General features: G+C 39.8%; 1 protein-coding gene across 6 annotated transcripts; it reads right to left on the bottom strand.

Moving 5' to 3' along the window:
* LOC119653491 (TRPL translocation defect protein 14) lies at positions 1–20,658 on the bottom strand. 6 transcript variants are annotated; one of them, XR_005249706.1, is made up of 11 exons: positions 20,288–20,658; positions 14,968–15,035; positions 13,306–13,343; positions 12,970–13,007; positions 6,659–6,787; positions 6,443–6,579; positions 6,173–6,386; positions 5,756–6,086; positions 5,494–5,675; positions 5,219–5,304; positions 1–749 (listed from the first exon to the last, which is right to left on the bottom strand). XR_005249706.1 is itself a non-coding variant. In XM_038058124.1 (10 exons), the coding sequence occupies exons 1-10, from the start codon at positions 20,343–20,345 to the stop codon at positions 676–678; spliced, it is 1,269 nt and encodes a 422-aa protein (XP_037914052.1). In that variant the 5' UTR covers positions 20,346–20,658; the 3' UTR covers positions 1–675. The 6 variants fall into 6 exon arrangements, 3 of the variants coding, with proteins under 3 accessions (XP_037914052.1, XP_037914072.1, XP_037914082.1); XR_005249708.1 differs by having other exon boundaries at positions 1–173; XR_005249705.1 differs by lacking the exon at positions 5,219–5,304 and having other exon boundaries at positions 1–173; positions 626–749.
* Positions 20,659–24,114: the final 3,456 nt, after the last annotated feature.

Raw genomic sequence — 24,114 nt, 5'->3', positions numbered from 1 at the left:
TTTTAAACTATTATTCACTTTATTAGTCCTTCATTAATTTAAAATCTTACACTTTACTAAGTACATAACACTATTTAACAGTAAAATTACTAGGTAGAACTATCTTACAATTTAAAATTCTTTTAATTAATAATTTTGCTTTCAATTTATAACCAATCGCTTTTATTAAGTACCTGCAATGAACAAATGTGCAAAAAATTATTACATTCGTTTCGAAAATTATTGAGAAATTATAACTACTTTTGGCCCTACTGATTACAGTCAGCAAAACTGCTAAACTTATGCGAAATAATGGATGACATTTAATAACAAAACATTTATGTCGCCAATGCTGTACAATGGTTTCAATACTTTTTAATGAACGTATTTTTTTCTATTTTAAAATTAAGAAATTAGCACTTTCTTTCTACAATACAAAAATCAAGCACTATTAGTCTTGAATACAGATCAGTCCATACAATGAATTGCTTGGAATTCTTTTCCAAGTATTTGGAGATTAGTTATTTATACTTGTCGTTTTCCTTGTTTCAATCAATTGATGTTTTTAATCAACTTATATTGGATTTAATGAATTCGTTCAGAAGTTTAAATTTATAAGAATGAAACAACTTTTTGATTTACTTACCGAGTGTATCGAAATTTTCCTAACAATTTGATTAGACTCTCTTCTTCTCGCTAGCCTTGCATTTTACCATTTACTATTGAAAGTGAAACACCATTTGTTTTCTTTTCAATTGCATCCCCTTCGTCTAGAAATAAATTATCGACGACCAATTGAGACTGTGAGTGAGTGTGAGCAATTTTTAGTAATTTCAATCCGAAAAGCATGCAATTTCTTGATGTATTTGAATTTTATTCTAAATTTACAATGACCTTTTCGTCTTTATGTTGTTATTGGAGATTTTAAAAAGAGTAAAAGCACCACTGTTGTATATGTATAGTGTCTTTTCATTTTCAAATAAATGAATTTTGAATTTACAAACATATACCAAGTACTGAAATCATCTAGACCCGAATATAGTAATAATAGTAAAGCCCGACGAAATGTTAGTGCCAGTCGCACAAATCTATTTTGAAAAGGCAACTTAAACATAGATTGATGTTTTATTTTTAAAGTGTTCAGTGAATGATGTTGCAGTCAATGCAACGCAGGTACAAAAAGATGAAGAAATAAGGCCAAGACATCGTATTTTTTGCTAAATATCAAAACTGCTAAGATAGTTAATATGGGGAAAGCTCATAACCACAAAGCCGAGATGGATCCCATCACCACATGAAGGAGCAACAACAATTTGAACCTCGCGAATAGCTATCGAGCAGGATTCATTGACGGTCAATGGATGAATGCTAATCACCCAGTTGAAGCACGAACACAAGCGCAACCGTAAAAGTTACTTTCAGGGGAAGGGCGGAGTCTGTCGATAGAGACGCTGCAGAAAAACCAACTCAATAAATGAAATACGGAAAATGTTTAAAAAATTAGGACAAGCTGGTTATATTACTGAGTGTAGAAATCGAAATTCGTAATAGAATCTTCTTTTCATTCAGCCTTTGTCCCGTTCACAAGCGGAGTCGGCTCGAATCTGATCATTTTGTTTTTAACGACATCAGATACATTTTCTTGGTAGGCCTGTCGCGGGACCTGTCATTAAGTATGATTGCTAGAAAGTAATTGGAACAGAGTGCACTAATTACATGTAACCCCATGTGAATCAGTAATAACTCTTGTTTTTAGGACTATCGCCGCTATTTTGGATTTATTCCAAACGTCATTCAAGACTATTTTGCTTATGAAGAATTAGACACCAGACGAACTAGTGAAAATTGCAAAAATGTATTTTCAGAATAACTATTTCATTGAGAAAACCCAACATAAATTCAAGTAAGTCTTGAACGCAAGATTGGTACCTATAAAAACACCATCAAGTAGATTACGGATTTGGGGAACAAAAGGCAGAAAAATCAAAACCGACAATATTGACTGAGTATAACGTTCAATAGAGAAAGATCCCGAAACATCGCAACCTCAAGCCGACCACAATACGCTGTACCACTCGCTTGACTTACATTTTTACCCATTCAGAATATATTATAGTATGCACAAAAAATATTGCCAGTTCATTACACTAAACGCTTGGAATATGCGAAAAGTCATCAAACATGCCGCTTCTGACGACATACAGCTATCGACAGAGAGAATAGATCAATTTCATAATTTTACTTTGTAACCATCAATCAAGATGGTAATATTGATTTGAGCAAAGATAACTCCACCGTAGCCGGTCCCAAGCCCGGTTTTGAAAGCAGGAGGGATGGATAGCTTCAGTCTGAATGGCTGTACGCCACCGCAGCGTCTCAGGGGGTAGGTGAGGGAAGTGCAGGAACTTTGCAGTCTTGTAGATTGATTACCTACTGAGGAAACTACCCGCACACCTGGCAGTTAAGTATAAAATGCAAATCCATCTATGAGAAGAAGAAGGAATTTAAGGCCCAGTACAGATAACCGGCGGGAGTCGTCTGACTTAGTGCCTGGATCTGGCTCTCGTAATGGACAGCACGGCGTCGAAACCGCTAGTCGTGGGGCGGTTCTACGTCTAGGCGCCACGACGACCAGGAGCATAGCTCCGCTTGCTGCAGCTGTTTCGCGGCAATCTGTGGCGACCACTTCAGCAGGTTTGCGTAGGCAACGGATGAAATGGACTGAGGAAATGAACCTCTTCATTATCCGCTCCTACTACGAAATAACGGTGGGGCGGGTACAACATATTATCGCCCCTTGTTGCACCAGAGATTCGTCGAGCGTTTCCTGCAATTCGCGCACGTGGCTGTGCAGCGAGTCGCAGACCAGTACCGCTTTATTACTCGCAGCGACAAAATCCCGGCCACCATCAGGGAGTGTGTTCGACTTGAGGTCATCGGGGACGGCCGTAAAAGCAGATCATGATCTGAAGGGAACGATGATGAAGAAAGTAACAAGCCTGCGTCAGCGCGTAACTGAGACATGTGATGTTACAATGTCGCGACAGCTTTTACATCTCAGCTGAAAAGAAGGTGTCGCAAGGATGTGAACAGAGGAGTGGGAATGTTTTTAATGCATTTGAATGTGAATGAAAACTCCTCGTCGTCACTGGAACCAACCACAACAAATCGTCAGCATATGAGAAAATGAGACTAAATTAGCTGTGGCTAGAAGGATCCTTCCAGCTCTAGCTCATTCCGCGAGTTTTAACCGTCACCCATGAATGCACACAGTCACTGGGAAGCAACCAAATCCATTTTTTGTTAGCTCCAAACACATGGAATTAATCTAAACACGAAACAGAAAGGGGCTGTGGCTTGACCGATGCAGTCTGGGAAATTTGCAATAGCTACTGAAAAATGACAGGTTGACTGGTCTAATCAAGCGAAGATTAATAACTGGTTATAATATTATATTGGGTTGGGGGAAAAGTAATGTCGTATTTGTGATCGAATTTAACATACTTAGAATGACCCGATTTAAGTCAAATATGCGCTGTTTTGTTCGTAAACTTGTTGTCATTTAGAAGACAGCATCATTATCCCCCCCCCCCCCCTCCTTATTTGGAAAAAACTCAGACAGCCAGTTTTCGCAAGCCGCTTTTGAGGCGAACTTAGCAGCACCAAGAGCGTTTTGCATGGACCGGAAGAGATGATAATCACTTGGTGCCAGGTCCGGACTATACGGTGGGTGCGATAGGACATCCCATCCAAGCTCCCGTAGCTTTTGGCAGGTCATCAAAGATATGTGAGGCGGAGCGTTGTCTTGGTGAAACACAACATCATTCCTATTGACCAATTCTGACCGCTTCTGGACAATCGCCTGGTTCAAACAGTCGAGTTGCTTACAATAGAGGAATGAATTGAGAGTTTGGTCATAGTTGAGCAGCTCATAGTGGATGATTTCCTTCCAATTCCACCAAACACACAGCAAAACCTTCCTGGTCGTCAATCCGTGTTTGGCGATGGTTTGGGCCGGCTCGCCGCGCTTCGACCACGATCTTTTTCACTTGAGATTTTCGTGCGCAATTCATTTTTCATCACCAGTCACCATCCGCTTCAAAAATGGGTCGAATTCATTCCGTTTCAGCAGTGCATCGCAGGCATTGATTCGGTGCAAGAAATTTTTTTCCGTCAACTCGTGTGGCACCCAAACATCCAAATTTTTTTTGGAATCCAATCTTCTGCAAATGGTTAAAAACGGTTTTATGATCCTTACCCAGTTCCTGGCCAATTGAGCGAATGTTCACATGCCGGTCTACTTGGATGATTTCGACGATTTTATCCGTTTTGTACGACAACGGGGTGTATCTTCGACATCCACTACACCAGAACGAAATCGATCGAACCAACGCTGTGCTGTGCGAATCGTTACAGTATCGGACCCATAAACTTCACAAATTTTTTCGGCCGCCTTCGTTGCATTTTTACCTCTCAGGTAGTAAAAACGTAACGTTGGTGGACTCCATATTTGATGCGCTATAACTTGAGACTGAAACGTACACACAGTGTCAAAGAGACACTTGTAGCACAGATTGTCGCCTTCAAATCGCCGTATAGTTTGACCCCATGCGATAAGTACAACACAAGATATGTTTAAGTGTCGCCATCTATTGAAAAAAATACGACATTTCTTTTTCCCCAACCAAATATTATAGATATGGAAATATAAACCTGTTTTCGATGTCGATATATCGAATAGAATCATTCAAAATGGATCGATATGAAGTGAAAGGGAAACACCAATTATATCAGATATGAAAGGCCCTAAACCCCCTATAAGTACGATCTTGGCAATGATGTATGTTTAGATACTTCTGCACTCAGCTGGGATATGGATGGAACCCATAATCACCGGTTGATATTAAAAAAAAATGCGGTGAACAGTATGCACAATTTACGAACATAGATTGTGGCACTCTTTCCGTAACAATTGGTGTATTAACACATAAATATTCTTAAATTGCTGTTTGCAGGCCAAAATTATGTGAAAATTTGTTCAATGGAAATATGAAATTACACGCGGCTAAACAAATTTCAGCGGCGTGACATAACTACTATGAAGCAAAGTTTCCCAAATATTTTCTACCCTTACATCTACATTTGGATTGCTATCACCTTTAGTGTTTGTCTATTAAATGTACGATTTTAATTAAAACTAGCCAGTGAATGGTATGTTTGAAAAAATCTTCCCACTTACCACCTACACACGTGAATCATTTGCAGTTTCATTATAAATTGGAACAAAAAATTGATTAAGTTACTTATTACTCTTCAATACTGCTCCTGAAGAGTGGAGTGCATGCGGTAACAATTAGTATATAAAAATTATATAATTAGAAATTGTTATAAAAATGCAAATCAAACGTGAGATGAATATAGCACAAATGTTTTGCATCCTTAATCGCAAGATAATGATGTTTTCATTGGCCTATGATTCGTCATCGGGGGTGGTCATATATTGTGATGCCTTACCATGCAATGAATGGCAGAATTTCTTCGAGTTGCTCCAATCCTCCCTCAACGACAAATTAAACATCGAATAATCGGGATCACCTGTTACATTTTTCACAATGTTTAAGAACTTTGGCAAGCAGCTGTTCAGGGCATCGCCCGTTAGCGAGGAATAAGTCTCCAACAAGATCAGGCCTTTACACCTTTTTAATAAAGAAAACAAAAATCCAAAACGACCACTGGTCATATAAACAGTTGGAGGCATTACGGAACTATTTCTTACCTTGGATGGCTTGGCTCTTTATATATGTCCAACTGAAAGTATTGATTATTAACCAAAAAGCATCTCCGTTTTTTGAAGATGGTAAAATGAGCATTATCTCTCTGAGTTAACAAATTCATATAGTCACGTTGTGTTAACTGTGTTTTCACTTCAACGGACTGGCCGTGCAAGTGAGGACGACGAATTGTATGTATATAACTCCAATGGTTCTTTTGGCCCCGTTTGCGCAGTCGGGCTTGCACCTTTGGTCCAGATGATTGTAGGTAATGATGCACAACATCGAAATCTTGGAACGCCGGGAATTCTGTGTCCGGTGGTAAAGGTCCCGCAACTAGTATAGAGAAAAGAATGAATGTCAAGCGACAAAATCAAAAATAAATACAATAACGAAAATTTCACATTTGAATAAATACATACCCAAAAATTTGAGTTTCCTTGATGTGGTTTTCAACCGATCTCCAACATCGATACCTAATTTTTGGCATACCGACTCTATTAGACGATTCATCTTTGTCTCAAAATCGGTGGAGTTATCAATCACATCGAAGTACGGATGCCCGATCCATGCAGCAGCCGATTTGTAATCTAAATCTCGTGCTAATTCAACGCCTTCTGAACGACATGCATGATCCTAAATTCAAGAAATTTTCGAAATTTTTCTCAAATATTCCGGAAAAAGGTTTCTACCTCAATTGTATAAAATTCTTCAGCACCATTAGCAGCAGAAACCAAATGTAGAATTTGATTGTATCTATTATCTCTGAGTTCGATTGGGTTCCAAGAATTGGCTGACATCATTTTTTCCCAGTGCGCTTTGGTTAAATCTGAACGAATCGCAAGGAAAATAAAGGGAATAAATAGAAAATTAGAAATTTATTCAAATGTATGAATATATTTACGTACAGGCTGATGCATCCATCACACCTCGGTCACAGATTATAAGGCAATTTCGTTTGCACACTTGACCCAATTCAAAGTATGTGTTCTCAATTTGAATCATCGTTTTAATCAGATTCTCCTGGAATTTATATGCTGAAAATGAGAGTTGATCTTTATTCCTGAATGAACATTTATTAAAGGCTACGTCTGCCGTTTTTTTTTTTAATTTATAGTTAAAATAGTAAAGTCTATTCGAAGGGACATACTATGGGGCTGATGGCTCTTGTTTTGGTAAGGGGGCTGAAACAGAAAACTGATCTCTTTTTTCCGTCAGAGATTTAAACATAACCAGAATATGATCAGTGGCGACCATGTGAGACGCTATCCTCGAATTATCTAATGGAAAATAATTCTCCTTTTTATGACTCGTTCGCGAAAAGAGAAACTAGAAAAGAGTCCCAATGGAAGCTTGAGGCAGGACAAGCTGGACGTCGAGCCTTCCACGGGCAGCAAGTAAATTGAAGTCGCTCGAATTTAGAATAACAAGTGCTGTAAGATTTGGGTAACCCGCGGGTACTAGTCACACTACCACGATTCAAAAGATGTTTAAGGAAAAACTATCGACTAGCGCTGAGTAGCGCAGATAAAATCTTCGAGATCAAGCACCCGTCAATCATTGCAGGTTGAAATCTAACTAATCCGTCGGTACGACAAATTAAGTCTAGACTCACGAAACCTACTATTAAGTCGAGCCTAACCGAAATCGAGATATTTCCGCAGAGATGTAGCCTTTTGTTACACGCATTAACATTTCCGAAAAAGGGCCACTAAGCGCAAACTACTTTGTGTGTTGGGCTAGCGAAAAAGAAAAATTATCATTTGACAATATAGGAACGAAACGGCAGATGGCATTTCTTTATCCATAGTAGAGCCGATGTGACCTTAGTTAACACCAACTAACCTCCTACCTTGCGTAGCTAACCCCGCCGTTATTACCTTCTACGGAGAGCAACGCCTCGCACTCGACCTTACAGATGGGTCCACAAGGAATGGCCTTCCATGATTTGCTTAAAAAATACGTTGAGGTAACCATTCAGGGAAAGGAGTTTCCCATCAAGTATTCATCGAAGATCTTCCTGAAGTTACCAGAGACAACAGACGACCTTACAACCCTTTTGAAGTTCCCGTTACTCGATTCAAACACATCCACATTTACATTATGCCGGGCATAATCCTTATCGATATTTATATGTTCTTATTGTGTTTGAGAGATACCCGAGAGTTCAATCAAGGACAAGTTCCTCATCAACTCCAAGGTGCAAATGAATCAAACCGTTTGATTCTAACTGTTCATCACTATCGATGCAGACAAGCTATATTATTCTTGTTCACATGCCTTCGTCAGAATAGAGAGTGGCATCTATCTTTGCCATAATTGAAAATGGCAAGTCATTTTTAAAAGACGGCAGTTGGTCCTAGTCCATACTAGGATCAGTAAATACTGTTTAGCTTTAAATATCTCAAAGGTCAAAACAATCATAGAACGAACTCCACTTCGTCCAGCACTGAAGACATTAAAATTTCAAACAAAAAAACGACACTTTTCGTCCTAAATTTGACAGCTTACGTAGATATTTTATCCGAAGGCTTTGTAATTATTGGTACATTTTGAACTGTTTTTTGTCTTGCATATCGCGACTCAGCCAATTTCATTAGTATTCGTAAGATCAAAATAAAGACAGATTAACAAACCGTTTAGGGCGAAGTACTGAGCCTGGGAATGCATTCTCCTGGCTTCGTATATTTTCCCAGTTCCTGACGAAAGAAACTGACTTTTATTTTCCCTCCAAAAAGCGTATGTTTTTAAAAGGTTTTAACTACAGAAAAAAATTTTTGTATCCTACTGTATTGACGAGGAAAAGTAGATACACTTCAATAATCCTAAATATACAAGATTATGAAATAAGCGCGGCTTTGCATTGTCACCGTCGACAAACCCAAATATTCATAGTTTGAATGAAACCATCATGGGGAAAGTAAGAGCTGCTGCGAACAAATGCATAACAAACAGATTTTTCAGATTACCTAAAGTGCCTTTCAGCTGACACCACTACTTTTCGAGAGGCTCGCACTCCTCATCTACTGTCCTGCGCCAAGTGCCTTTAGGGCGCCCCACCCGTTGGCCATCTTGGGAGAATGTATTCCACTGCATGGTGTAGCCAGCAATGCAATTGTCGTCTCTCCTTAATGTCCGGCATATTCATTGCAACTTCCGCCTCCCGACAGAGTGCGTATGAGTTTGTTTGGGATAGTGTTAGGCCAGCATACTCCGATGATACGACGCCGAAAGATGTTGACGCAAGCTTGGAGCTTTGAGTAACAGTGTAATTCATTTTCCTTTCCTTTGCACCTATATAACTCCCATATGGCAACAGAGAAAGAACACTAGCACAGAACCGTCTCAACTTCATCTTGGTGTTGAGATTTCCAGATTTTAGACAGGGCAGCGAAAGCGGATCTAGGCAAAATCCACAAATAAACGCCTTCGATGCTCTGTCCATTAATGCGTCTTCATTATAATTCCTACACATGCCGTGTTTGTGAATTGATATAAGGGAACAAATGCCACTTTGTAACCACTTTGCTCACGCTCCTTCCAGAGCAGAGATGAGGCAACGTCTGCCCTGGATGATACCGCAAGTCATATAGCGATAAATAACTTCGCTGGGAGACTGTGGAGCCCAGCAGCTTTTTTCACTTGGAAGAACAGTCCGTATCCGCATGCTACGGTGACTAGCCATTTCAACCACATGCGGAGGAATTTCACCGCATATAATATGGTTAAGCATCATAGTGAAGTGCTCCTTCCACTTCTCCTTGACGTCCTTCATAGGACCATCGAAAGATTTGCAGCCACATGCAAACTCTTTCGTGATTCGGTTATCACGGCGTACATTACCCTGAACTTCTCGGGATTTCGCTCGGTATCGGAATTCGAGCACGTCACGCCTGCCACCACTCGCAGCGGTCAATAGAGCCTTCTACCCCTTCCGTTCATCGATCCGCTGCCATGATTCCGTAATCAGCCAGATCTTATGACGACCTGTGTAGCACCTGCGAAAAGAGCACTTTTGATCTTCTCAGGCGGATTAGTCTGCGAGCGACAGTTGGTGCATACGATGTTGAACTTGGTGGGTGGCAGCTCCCTTACTCAACAAGAAGTGGCGGATGCAACACGCACCACCGCTGTCTCCACTCTTAGCCAAAAAATGATTTTATTCTCCTGCCTGTGAAGGTATTCCAATTTTCGAAGTGAAATTGTAATACTGTCAGAAATATATGTCAAAAATGAATAATTTTTCAATAAAAACCAGTTGAAAATTATTCAAAGTCATAGTACTTACTAGTGAGGAATATCTTATTCAAAGCTACATCCCCGCAAGAATTGAAAGAAAGCCTCTACACGAGCGACCATCCATCTAACTTAGCCAACAGACTAACTTTTGTAATCTAAGACCTTTTCCTATGCAGATTGAATGATTGGGGGAGCAAAATAAATCTCTAATTCTCAAAGGACCACACTGTATGTTTGTTATCACGAGCTGTTTGAAAAAAAAACTAAACAATTAATACGGAGAACATTCTCTATTGATAGAGAAAATAGGTAATAATGATTTCTGGTACATGGTATTAACGGCCGACTTCACAGAGCACAGAGCAGTTTAATTACCTTAATTAAACTTCTAACACGGCAGAGATGAGGCAGCATCTGAAGAGTTGCCTTTGTCTTTACGACCAAACCGTCAGCAATTTGTGGGTTGTGGGTACTTGCCCAAAATGAGTGGCTCATTCGCTAGAAGTTAAAGGTCAATTACTGCTCGAAATTGGCGCAGTCCACCATCAAATAAATGGAGACACAGGACCAACAAAAATCCTCAAACTAATTAAAATTATGGGCTAAAAAACATAGATGGAAAATGTTCCACACCAAAGACTGGGTACCATTCAGTTTAAAAAATAATCATGTCATGACAATGCTGAGATATGCAAAAACGTGGACTGCATCTGTTTAGTTCAAGAGATTAAACAAGTTCCTGAACTTGATTTTTGTTAACCACGAGGGAAACCTCTTTGGCACAGAACTATCGCAATCGTTTTGACAATCACTTCAGGAAGAAGCGGTTTTCTGTGCCTTCTGTCTTAAGCGCTCAACTACTACTAACCCGTAATGTCTCCTATGATAGGATTGTAAAGATAAATAATCACGACACGGTCGGACGTGTAGAATCGAACGTCACTCAGAGTATTCTAGCTAAACCAAAAAAAACTATAGTCAAGAAATTCGAACTCAATTCTGGCACTTTTTCGATTTAATATTTGAGATTCCCTTCTCTGAAAATCGTTCGGTTCCTTCAAAAATTATTTGACAGTCATGTCCTCACAACTCGATTCACCCGATGCGTAACTTTAAGTCGAGAACTGTGCGTAATTTACCCTTATGCCAGTATCTGTTGTTTTATTCCTTCGAGATAATAATGGACATCACCGGTCGCGAGTTCTCACTTCCACAACATCATCAATTGCGACATCATCTAGCACGAACAACATCTTACTTTTTTCCGTTTGGCTGATATCTAGTGTTTTCTCCACTTTCGAAATGCATTCCCGGAGCCTAAATGGCATGCTATCAATAAGATAATAAATACTTTTTCTGGGAATTCATCCCAGAATTTCAAAAGCAATTTAATAAGCTGCTGCTAGTTGTGCAGCATCCACCAGTCGTTGCCACAATGGGATGACATATGGAACATATGTACCTCTGAGATGCCACAGTACCCTCAATCAGTTTTGTCCAGATTACGGGCCTCGGTGGACATTGCTTTTCATCGTGCAAACGTTTCCTGATAGTGTAGGCAGTGACAAGTGCGTCAGTTGACCAGCGTAATCGGTTTTGTAATGCGCGCAATCATAGCCTGATAACGGCACGCACTAGGCCACACATACCGATTTTCCTGGGCATTGGGGTATTACCAACTTTTTGATATTTTACTATTAAATGATACAATTATACGTTAATGCCCAATGAAGGGACTTGTGACAAGGACACTTGAGAACTCTTCCTCTAACAAAGCACTTGACAACATAATGGCATTTATAAAAGTTAGTTATCTGAACAACAATCGGCAAAAATATTGAGAAGGCAATTATTTTGTTTTAATTAGTATACTTTCCATTTAAAAAATTATTATTTCATTTTCAACTTTGTTAGTGCACTTTTTGGATGGTCAAAATATGCAAAAAATTGATAAACTTCTTACTCGAAGCATTTTTGACAGAATTCATTTTCTCCTTTTCGTGCATTTTTATTTACACACTACTGTAATTGCTAGTTATTTAGACTACATCCCAAGCCTACATTTTTTTGTCGTTGACTAATCGCTTCGCAGATATTGTGGATGTCAAAAACCCAGACAATACTGATAGAAAATATTAAAAATAATATAACTAAAATGTCCCCATGGACCCCGCCGTTCACCTCTTAGAGTGCAATAAATTTTCGTGAAATGCAAAAGCTTCAACGGCAATAGTTTTGTTAATAGTTGGATTTAATTCAAACTTCCTAAAGTTATGCCTTATATAATCCTTTAAACCAGTGCCAAATCGTGTACATCTAGGATGAAATTAAGGGGGTATTCGGGTAAATTTTTAAAATATAGTAATGTGCTATTATTAACAGATATCGGAATGACATGTGTTTCACTTTTGGGGGCATACATTTTGAGCCCTCACTCCCTATGTTTCACTCAATATAAGAAATAAGATCAGAAAAGTATTAATCGAGGCCTTTCATTTGATACACCTTATGAACATATTCTGTGAAAAAAAATTTACACGAAATATCGCATATATAGGGAGCCCCCCTCCAAACTCAACACAAAATGATGCCACTTGCCATATGTAAAGAGGATCACAGATCACACCTTCTCACCAAATTTCGTTACAATTGGTTCAGTCGTTTCCGAGTAAATTGGGTGTAACACACAAACATTGAATCGATTTTAATAAAGTTTTGATTCATACAAAACCATATAAAGAAATCGAACTCGAAACGATTGAATTCGGTTGACATAACATTGTTTTTGTATTTCGCTTATCACTCTGTTTATATATTCCTTGATCAGGGGATTGTTTTGCGAATCTGATCATTCAGTATCTCAATATCCGTACATCAACCTTCTGAAAGGATTTTCATCAGAAAGCCTAACTTCATAGCGCTCAGCATAAAATTATAGCAATTGAAAAGAAAATCGTAATGTAAATGTAAACCGTCTTACCTTCTTCCTTTGTTAATTCCGAAAATTTAACGCCACCACTGAAAATTTAAATGATTTAAAATTAATATCAACACATTCATATTCTACGCAAATAACAAAGTTCCATATTATTCATTATCAAGTGTGAAAAAAAGTACTTCAATAGTTAGAAAATCTAAACGCATTCGAAAAAACATTTAACTCTTTACTTTGAAACATTGAAAGGAATCTATTTGCTAACAAGCAGTTCCTTCTCATGAACGTTAACAGGAAAAGTTATATGTATTGTAACTGAGTCTCTATTATTTGTTTGTTTTTAGAAAAAATTAAGAATGCCAATAAATCGAAGGCATTTACCTGAGAAGTACTGTGGCCGTTTCAGGCACTCGGAATACCTGAAAATATTATATAAACGAACACTCATTTCGGCCTGGATTGGCAAATCACAACAATTTCCTATTTATAAAAACATACTTCTGTACGTTACGTTAAAGCCAGACTAAAAATCAAATTTCAATTTACTAAAGAGGCAACGGTCTCACTGTTCACCGACAAAGTATAACTAATAACATAACACTAAAATCTATGGCGGTCATTTTTGATAAATCAAGGAATTTATTTCTTTTCATTGACTAGTCAAACACAATTATTTTTCAATCGATTTCTTTAAATGTTTGACAAATAATTGCGTTTGAAAATCAATTACAAAAACTATCGCCAAGTAATTGAAATTATATATAAATTTTTCTTGAAATCATTGTCGTTTCGTCCACTTTTCTTTGCAAATGATTTAAAATTAAGGGCATAATAGGTGAAAGACTTTGGCCTCAAAATATCTTTTCTAAGATAGATTAAAATAAAGTTTTATTGATTGAGGAAGGGATTTTCAATGACGTTTGTATACAATTTTAAATTCTTTACAAAATATGCCCTAAAATCAAAGTTAAATTGTTTACATATCAATTTCGTTAGACATCATAATATGATTATCATCGAAACATCTTTCTTTTATTCTACAGATCGTGGCTAGCTTTATGAAATTAACAAAGACCAACTTGATAGACCTAAAGAGTAAACAACAATTGTTTCAAATTTTAACCCGTAGTCACAACATTGCTTCGACAAAATATATCTCCATCATTCTACCTGATCCGAGCGATATCCATACATTCGTGCCGTTTATTGGAGTTTACTGCGACTGCTCATGTGATTTAAGACAAAAGATAGTATTTTATCTTTGTTTTGAAATTTGAGGCTTTATTATTATGTATACATTTATCGAGAGAAGTGAACTAAACGACATGATGATATTCTCAAAATGTAAAACTACCAGAAAAACTACACGAATCCAAAAGTAATCTTATCGGTTTCAAACATACAGCCTAGACAGGTAACATGGCTTATGGGAAAATAAATTGACTTCTGGGTTTTAGAGGACTGCATTGGGGTAAATCAATAACAAAGGCTTTGAGACTGGAAAATGAATACTCCAAGGAGAATACTCACTAGAAGCGCAAATATTTGTAGAAAAGCATATCATTTGAAATTATTATCTTAGGAACCACAGCTGATGTGCAAATTTTTCCACAATTTGTACACCCTGCAGTAATACGCAATGCATGCATATGCATGATGAAATTGTCTTATCAATTTATTTAAATAAAAAGTATATTTCGCTGCAGTCATAAATTTATAGCTGAAGACCATATATAAGAGAAGAAGAGAGAGGGAAGTCTGATTTGTGTCGGCGTAAAGCAAATATAAAAACTACAAATGTGTGTTTTTGAACAATGAACTTTTCAGACCTATGTGCAAATATTTGTCTCTGTCCCAAAATAAATTAAACCTTGCCCCTATCTAGGCTATGCTTGCTCTACAGATCAACATAAATCCGCAAAAGAAATTTCAAATTCAATAAATAACTGGCTTATATGAATCAATAACAGTTTTGCAAACTTATCTAATTTAAATTCATTTTTGATACCTACTCGAATTAAAAACAATTGTAAATCAGCTTACCTTCCATCCTAGATTTTCGAAGAATGTACATAGTCGTGACTGACCAGTAGTTTTACCACCGCAGGGACCTGGAATTTTTGAAATATTGTTTAAGGTTGTTGAATTAAGTTTAATTTTAAGGAAATATGACAGCTGAGTAAAATGGATAATTTATTTTTTCAATATTTGTAATATTTTGTCTTAACATATATAAATTTACAGGCAATGGGGATAATTTATATCCAGTAAAAACCTTTTGAATGATTGTAATTAAACACTGGAGAAGAGGACAAATGGCCCTCGCTACATTGGTGTCTACACATCTAAATAAAATCCTAGACAATCGGAAAATACGTCGTATTGCTCCATTTCTTGCTTATTCATTAGCAACACTATGAAAATATATGCGTGCATAAGTTTTTCGGCCAAACGAGCTGGAAAGCGATGAATTGCTAGTACCATTGTACGAGGATAATAATATAATTATTGTTGAACTACCGGAAAGGTTCTACATACACCGTAACATCATAGAAAGAAGAATCCGATCAACGGGCTATGTTGTGAAATTTGATTCCTGGGTTCCTCATGGAGGAAGATCGCCTGAACAATTGCATTTCACAACTGAAAATACTAAAACCGAAAGGTTTTCTTTCCTATTTGGTAGAAAGGACAAAACAGCGCCGACATCAAGAGCAGGATTTCATTCCCCTAAGGATTTATTGTGTGTTTGATGGGGCGTTGTGCTTCACATGCCTCCACGATTTTCCGAAAAGCTTGCATTCCTTCTCCGCTTCTAAGGCTACTCGTCGGTCATCCTGGGATAGTGATTTCCTTTGCATGCAGCCCCACCTATCCACTGCTAGTTTCACCTTTTAATGAACATGTCCACAGGTTTTAAGCCTGTGCGCCGATCAAGTTCTTCATTAGTTATGATATTTTCTTAGACGAGATGTTTGCCTCCAAGATATCTTTTCCCAAGAAGCTTAATTTCGAAAAATGGAAGGAAATATTTTCAGCGGAGATTTGAGGCCTAGTGGTTTGAGATCGCCAAGATCATTGAGCGTGGAAACGATGTCAGTAACAAATACAATGCTGACTTTTTTAACACATCTCACGGTTAATCTTATCATTTTTAATTGCACATTGAGCGAAATTTTACATGTAGATCCCTTAACCAGAAATCACCGAAAATTTAAACGGACGTACGAAAATGACCAGTGTACACGAAAATGCCCTAATTGCTCGAAGAGATAAGAGAAAATGATCATGAAACTGTCGTCGAAACCCTTCGGGAAGTGCTTCGGACAGGCGTATCAGTGACATGAGAGACTGAATCTTTCTTTGTAAGGATTAAGAATCATACCTTCCAACGTCGGCCATATTTCTACCTGGTCTACATGGAAAACTTCAAAAACGCCTCCAAAATTGACATCTTACATATGAACTCTCGGAGACTTTTTCTTTTAAGGATTCAAGGAGGAACCAAGCTCTGGCTCGAAATTGAGATTTTTCGCAGCAAAGTTAGTTAACGAGAGAAGAATCCTTCGAATAAATGTATCCTTAAATGAGGATGGACCATTCCGTAGCCTATATAAAGACAAAATTTATTAGCGATACCACGACCGTCTGGTTGTGGATAAAATTCAATTCAATAGTTTGCGGGTCACTTAATCCGTATGGGTGAGGATGATGCAGCCCGAAAAACCTATAAAGGGAATATCTATGGTAGAAAAAGAAGATGCTGCCTCAAATAGAGCAATGGCGTCTGTAAGAACGACAGACAGCTTTAAGGCATATCGAATTTTTGGCACACAACCGGAACAGAGTTTCTTACTAACGGATGCCTTGAGTTCCATGCTAAGGCGGATCTAGACTAGCTATCGACTGTTGCGCTGTTTATGATAATAAGGTCAACTACGAACTACCGCAGACGGACTACATTGGATAATTTATGGGCAAATTTCAGGGATTAACATAGTGAAATAGAGCACGGTTTGTGATGCGTAACAGATAAAGTTTCTTGCGTCATTTGCAATATAATAATAATAACTCCGCCGTAACCGATCCCAAGCCCGGTTGTGAAAGGAGGAGGGATGGATAGCTTCAGTCTGAATGGCAGTACGCCACCGCAGCGTCTCAGGAGGTAGGTGAGGAAAGTGCAGGAACTCACTGATTACTCACTGAGGAAGCTATCCTCACACCTAGCAGTGAGGTATAAAATGCAAATCCACTTAATGAGTCTGATTCGGGCTCCCGTAATGGATAGCGTCGAAACTGCTAGTCGTAGGGCGGTTCGACGTCTACGCGCCACGACGACCACAATATGTGGCGACCACTTCAGCAGGTTCGCATAGGCAGCGGATGAAGTGGACTGAAGAAATGAATCTCTTTCAGTTCCTACTACGAAATAACGGCGGGGACATCAGAGATTCGTCGAGCCTTTCCCGCACGTGACTGTGCAACGAGTCGCAGACCAGTACCACTTTATAACTTGTAGCGACACAAGCGTGTTCGACTTGAGGTCACCGCGGAAACTGGTGACCGAGAGTCGATGAGGCCAGAGGCAGTACTCGCCGAAGCACTTTTCTCCACCGTCCAGCTGAGGGTTCCCCTGAGCTTCGGGAAGAATTCCAAAGAGTGTGTCTAGAATTCTTGGAAATGGATCCTTTGCATAGACCAGGTATTCTCTGCTCTATGCAACTCCGGGAATTCTATCTCAAATCAATAATGAGAATGCGTCTCGACTGTGTGCTAATATGTCGCTGCTGCAACTACAATCACTTGTGTATTGTGATGCAGTTACGGCTATCAGATTGCACGGTCCGAAGAATCGCTTTCGTGTTATTGGTTTCAGTGACCAAAGAGATCCACCATGGAAAATTCGTCTGGAAAGTCGGCGCGACTCACTAAGGCAGGACATTGCTAGACTGATTCAGATCAGCACTGGCAATGCCAGCAGACGGGTGAGAAATAAAGTGCAGAGGGTTTATCGGAACTATGCCATCCAAGTGAAACACCCGTAGTTGAAATTCTGGACACTTTCTGTCATATGCAGTCGGTTACGACGGTATGGCGAAAGTCACTCCAGACGTGTCCAGAATTCAACATACGCGAGGAACCAGCGAAGCTTTTTCAGATCTCTCAACGAATCCCAACAGAGCGTCCAGACAGTGCAATTTTCGGTAACGGAAGCGAAAGAATGCCGGGGTGGACTTTGGGGGGGCACCCGCTATGCCAATACGCCTGGCATGAATTTTGCGAATGTTACCGTAGAGGAAGTTCGACGAGCCATAAACAGCTCGAAGAACTGGGAGGGCCAAGATCTGGATCGGGTGCAGAATTTCTGGTATAAGAAATTTAGCAGCGTAGACAGTTGGTTGGCACAAAGCGTAAACCAGGTAATGAGTCGGCCGGAGGAATTTCCACCCTTCCTCACTGCAAGTGACATTAACAATTAGCACTTGCACCGCAATTAGTGCCTTCCGCAGTTCTCACAACGAATTCATTCAAATTAATTACATTCAGTAGCAGCCAAAAACGAAAAGCGCCGCCAAATTGTAAATAGTGTAAATTATCATCAGAACGAAACTTCCCGACCTGGAGCGAACTTTGCTGAACATTGTACTTTGCGTGCGATCCACAGCTTGTCTCGTCCGCATTCCGCACGCATCGTAATTGTGTTTGGGTCTTAAGTATGTGAGCGGCCAGTCCATTCCTTTCTTTTAGACTGATATTTGCCTTTAATACACTTTTCAGATCATTATTAATTCTGAGCTGCTATTGAGATCTACCAGTCTTGCTGGGATTCTTAAGTCAAGAATTATTTTGAAAAACAGGTTTCGGTCGTAGTAGTATGATTGCTTGCAGTCGACGAATATTTGAAATACGTCGTCGTGGAATTCACAAATGTTTAAACATAAATAGTTGATTAGTTATCGATATTCCAGTTGGAAGACATTTGGTATTCACGAATCATCTTATCGATGTACGATCTTGATAGGAAGGTTGATAAAAAGTGGCTGCACCACAACGTAGAGCACGATTATTGCTTTGGTACGCCGTTTTAATGCTGCAACTCCAAGGACTATATCTGTTATAAGGATGATGATAGAGTATTTGTCAAAAGGAATACTTAATTTTTTTCTGCCAATCGAGATTAGGATAACATAGCTTTCGTTTCCATACTTCTCATATGAAGGTTACATTGATACATTCCCCGTACTACACTTGAAAATAATATTTGACTGAAAAGCGATATTTCAACCCTGCACATTCTTATAAATTTCTGGCGTACTTGGATCAGTTATCTTGTGACTATCTTTTCATATGAACGACAAAATAAACTATGAAGAGGGGCAGCGATATAATCCTTAGTTTTTATTCTACTTATTGTTAGCAGATCTTTATCTTACTAATTACGTGATTGGTGCACAAGCTTTTGTGTAATTTTGAAATTCATTCTCCCCAACCCAATTCGCGTGTTTCGAGACTTTTCGTTGAGAGGTTCATTTAATTTAAGCAAAATTCCCACAAACTCATGTCTTTTGAGCTAATGGGGGGAGTGTTTGCGTTTCTGTTACTTCCCAGAAGCAGAATTAATTATAACGGCCACCGGTCTTCCCCATATTCTGTCAAGTAATCGCCGGCCAGTGCTCGCGCTTGTTTACAACTCCCACCAAGTGAAATGCGATAATTTTTCTTTGGGTTGAGTTCCCAATCAGCTGACGATACTCTTGTAAAGCTATCAATTCAAGGTCAGCGCTTGTGACGTCAATGTGCGCGAAAATCGTTTTGCGATCAACAAGCAAACAGAAAAGTCCCAATAAATCCACTCACACTTCGTCTGGCCGTGTGCCCTCGCAATGATTCCCTACTTTAATGCGTGGTGATATAAGTGAACGCATATAAATGCAGCCATTCGGCCGAGTGGCATTGGCGGACAATTGAGATTACATATCGAATGCGGCCAGTCGTAAACAAAATCGATTTATGCCACGACAATAGCCTGGTGATAAGTCACATGGAACCGTTCACAGGGAGGTTAAGTGAAACCCGAAATGTGACTGCAAACCTGCCCTGTACGCGCCGATAATCGTGTTCTATGGAAATTGAGGCACACGTACGGTATCATGGAGCACCTGCCTATTTTTAGCCCCACCCCGGCGGCCTAGTGCCAGGGTTCGTCGGGCCGCTACCCGACCGAAACACCGTTGACCACACGCGGACTGGGAACATGTTGCATAAGAACGACATTAATCACATGCGACCGGAACTTGACTCACAAAATTCCCCGAGAGAATTCCCGGACCAATCGATTAATGCCGCGAAAACGGCTACTCACCTCCCGTCAGCACCACCTTGTACACCCGTTTCTTGTCCATCTTGGCGGCTGCAATCATCCCCAATATGGGCCGTGGATCCCCGTTCTGATCTCCGAGTCCTTGAAACCGCGCCGTTCTCGTGTCTCCTCCGACTACTGGCAATGTTTGCTCCTCCCTCCGTTTGAGCGGGCCGCACTTGGATCACTAGCTAAGTTCAAGCACGATGACAACTGCACACATGAATACTTCTTTCGCTGCCGCAACTAGTTCGGACCCCGAGAGGGAAGCACGCGAATCGGAAAACGTGATTCGCACTGAAATGTTTATCAAGTAACTTGGTGCTGGGACATCTTTCGATTTCTTGCAGCGACGTTTGCCATTCTAGCTGTTGCTCACAATACGCACCTATCAAGAACGCACAAATTGCTCTATAGCCGAGTTTTAAACCAAGGGTAACGTCGACGCCACGCCCCAGTTTGAGAAGAACTGCAACCAACACGGTAGCCGGATATGTGCTTTGGATATTTATTATTGTCTATTTTTCTCCCACTTCAATATCAATGAGGCTGCTTCAGTTTTATTATTATTATATCGAACACGTGTCGCTGATAAGGATACAGCAGCAAAAAAGGCATAAATATTCATAACAACAACCAACTCGGCTATTGATCCATCATATTTATATATACATAAGTATGTACATATATGGCTGCCGTTATTCTCTAAATGAGAATACATAATTCCGTAGCCTGCATAACGACAAAATCTATGAGCGATTCCATCACCGTCAGGTTGTGGATAAAATCCGGCTCAATAGGTTACGGTGGGCGGGTCACTTAATCCGTATGGATGAGGATGATCCAGCCCGGAAAGTCTATAAGGGCAATATCTATGGTAGAAGACCAGGCAGACCTGCCTAAGATGGAGCGATGGTGTAGGTTAGGACGCCAGACAGCTTTTAGGGATATCGAATTGGTGGATCTCGGCGCAAAACCGGGATGTATGGAGTTCCTTATTAAGGCAGGCCTAGACCCGATACCGGTTGTTGCGCCGTTGATGATGATGATGATGTTATTCTCTAAATGGAGCATAGCGCGTTGGCCACACCTACGAGTCATCGTTGCCGGTTCGCCGAAATATGGTTTAGTCCAGATCGTCCCGAGAAGCGTATATTCCTCTAGTGCCTAGCGCTGCGTCTTCCAAGGGCGTCCCACACCTTGGTCAGGATGGAGATGACATAGCCGACAATTGAGTTATCTCCTTTTCTTAATGAGCTACCCATCCATTGACACTCTTGCCTTTTAATCAACTACTACGTGTATCTCGTTCGTACGCCAACACAGTTCTTCATTCGAGATTGTGTCAGGCCAGAATACCTCGATAATAGAAGATTTGGAGCTTTCGAGTAACAGTGACGACTATTTCCAACTGTTGCTTCCATATGGTAGAATAGAGTATTAGCACGGAACAGGAAAGTTGGTATTGAGGATCCTAAATTTTGGGATTTTGGCCAAAAACTCGAAAACAGATCTAGCACTATTAATGTGTCGGGTAACAGCAACCATTAAGTCTCGAGACTAACCAATACAAACGTTTTTTTTTTGCAGAATTCAACTTTATTCTTCAAGATAGTTGCCTCCCATAGCGGATACAATCATTTCATCGTTTGTCTAAACTTCATAACTTCAACGTCGGAGCAAGTCGAATCGCAAATCGTGCAATTTCCCCATTGTTTTCACCGACATTATCCTGGTGAAACAGCCGTTTTTTGCAATGTGAGGACTTTTCTGCTTAATTGGGTCAACCAATCGATCCAATAATTCAATATAATAGTCGCTGTTGATCGTATGGCTCCCCGGAAGAAAGTCCAAAAGCAAAATTCCGTGGACGTTCCAAAACACAGAGGCCATAACTTCATGACACCCCAGAAATAAAAATCCAGGGGGGTCAGGTCGGGGAGGCCATTCAATGGCCCCACACCGACCGATAACACTTCCTTGGAATCTGTCATCTAGGTAGCCAGGGACCATGACTGTATAATGCGGTAGAGCACAGTCTTGCTGGAAGTACAGGTTATCAAAATTGGAAAGCTGCTGCATTCTTGGGAGGAAGTAATCTTGCAGCACCTCCAGGTAGCTGTGAACGTTGACATTGCCGTCAAAGAAACCTGCTTCCGAAATTCCACCCCACACAATCAAGGCTGGCGTAATTAGCTGCTGTTCCAATATGAGATGCGGATTTGTGAAGCCCCAATACAGGCAGTTATGACGATTCACGTGTCCCGATAACTTAAACTGAGCCTCGTCGGGCCACAGGGTACTCAGAGAGAATGTATTACATAGATAGTACCGCATGCATCAACATCGTCTCGTTTCATTTTTACCGTTTTCATATATGTTATGATTTTAGCAGAGAATATAAGGGATGACTCCCAAATTGTTTCGTATAAAAAATAGTTTGAAACTGAAATTTTGATCCTATTTGTAAAATTTCGCGATTACAGCCAGGACACCAACACCGGATTGGGTTGCTCCTGGTATCATTATTATCACGTGATTTGTACATACTATCTTTATAAACATCCTGTCTATTCCTGCCCACATTTCGACTAGGGTGGAAGAGAGATTGTATCTCGTCCTCGTGAATCTTTCCCTACAGGTCTGGTTGAAAATACTGGGTCTCAAATGTCTCCTTAAAAAAGCCAAAAAATAAACAACTATTATCCTTACCTCGTAGGAGTGCACACCACATAGTAAGACGTGCTGAATGTAGGGATCATGGAAATTTCTACGATTGACCAGGCTCCGATTTTTATATGTTCGATTGTGTGAGAGATGGAAATGAGCATCATCACTGAAGAAAATAACTATGAAACAACAGAATCGCGTTGATTAAATTACTACCCGGAGGCCACTTTACACGGATGAAACTGTAATCCTTCGTGGAAAATTCAACTCAAACAATGAGCACACAACCCGACGAAAGCTGTATGTTTGCGAGAATAACGCTCAGGATATTGTTTTCGGGTAATCTTGCTGTTCATGGAAGCCCAGGTTTTTCCTACTTCACATCACGAGTTTCCTTAAGTTCGTAAAGACATAAAACAGTTGACAGCATGAAGTTCAAATTTATCGACCTAAAATCTTACGCGAACTGGGACCCGCTTCTGTTAAAGTTATGAACAAAACTGATCTGCAATTACCTCAAATTTAAGATGTGGGATTCAATAAAAGGCAAATTTTGATCAGCAACGGAGCAGCCTTATGGCATATACCTCAGGACACTGTCGGCACTAGACGATCTAAATCAAATAAGTACAATAGTAAGCAGTTTTCAATACAGAATACTCTTTTGGCATCAACTATTTGATGTTATCCTGTGAATTACGCTGAGGTAAACACCTTTTTTCGGTTCCAAAAAGTGAGTGTCATTTAGAATGTCCACAGTCTAGCTAGATATAGGTCCATACAATTTCTTGAAAAGAAATGTGGACTTCTCAGATATTCTCAGTCGATTTGTCTATAGCTGCCAGCACTGACGCTGATACGCTAAGCAGTAATCGTTTTTTTTTGGAATTTACACTCGCTCAAATCACCTCCATTCTTCTGCCTATATCCCCGCGGAACCACCTTGAATTATTATTTCCCGGAAGAAACGATACAGTTCCTGGAACTTTTTTTTGTATAGCGACTATAATGTGACATTCGATATCAACGCTTAGTGCGTCGCTCAACCTCTTTCTCTCCCGATTCTTCGGTCGGCGCACTCGGAATTGTCCATTCGCAAATATTTCCTATAACCACCATGTTCTGTAAGGAATTGTGTCCGGTGGTAATTGTCTCCATAC

This window comes from Hermetia illucens, chromosome 1 (genome assembly GCF_905115235.1).
Source record: "Hermetia illucens chromosome 1, iHerIll2.2.curated.20191125, whole genome shotgun sequence".
NCBI classification, from domain to species: Eukaryota; Metazoa; Arthropoda; class Insecta; order Diptera; family Stratiomyidae; genus Hermetia; species Hermetia illucens.
This window is presented reverse-complemented; position numbering and strand designations above follow the sequence as displayed.

Coding starts and splice junctions, on each gene's coding strand:
- LOC119653491 (XM_038058124.1), bottom strand. CDS start 20,345: ATGATTGCAGCCGCCAAGATGGACAAGAAACGGGTGTACAAGGTGGTG. Junction 6,087..6,172: donor AAGGAAACTCAAATTTTTGG/GTATGTATTTAT, acceptor TCTCTATACTAG/TTGCGGGACCTTTACCACCG. Junction 750..5,493: donor ATTCTGCCATTCATTGCATG/GTAAGGCATCAC, acceptor ATTTATTTCTAG/ACGAAGGGGATGCAATTGAA.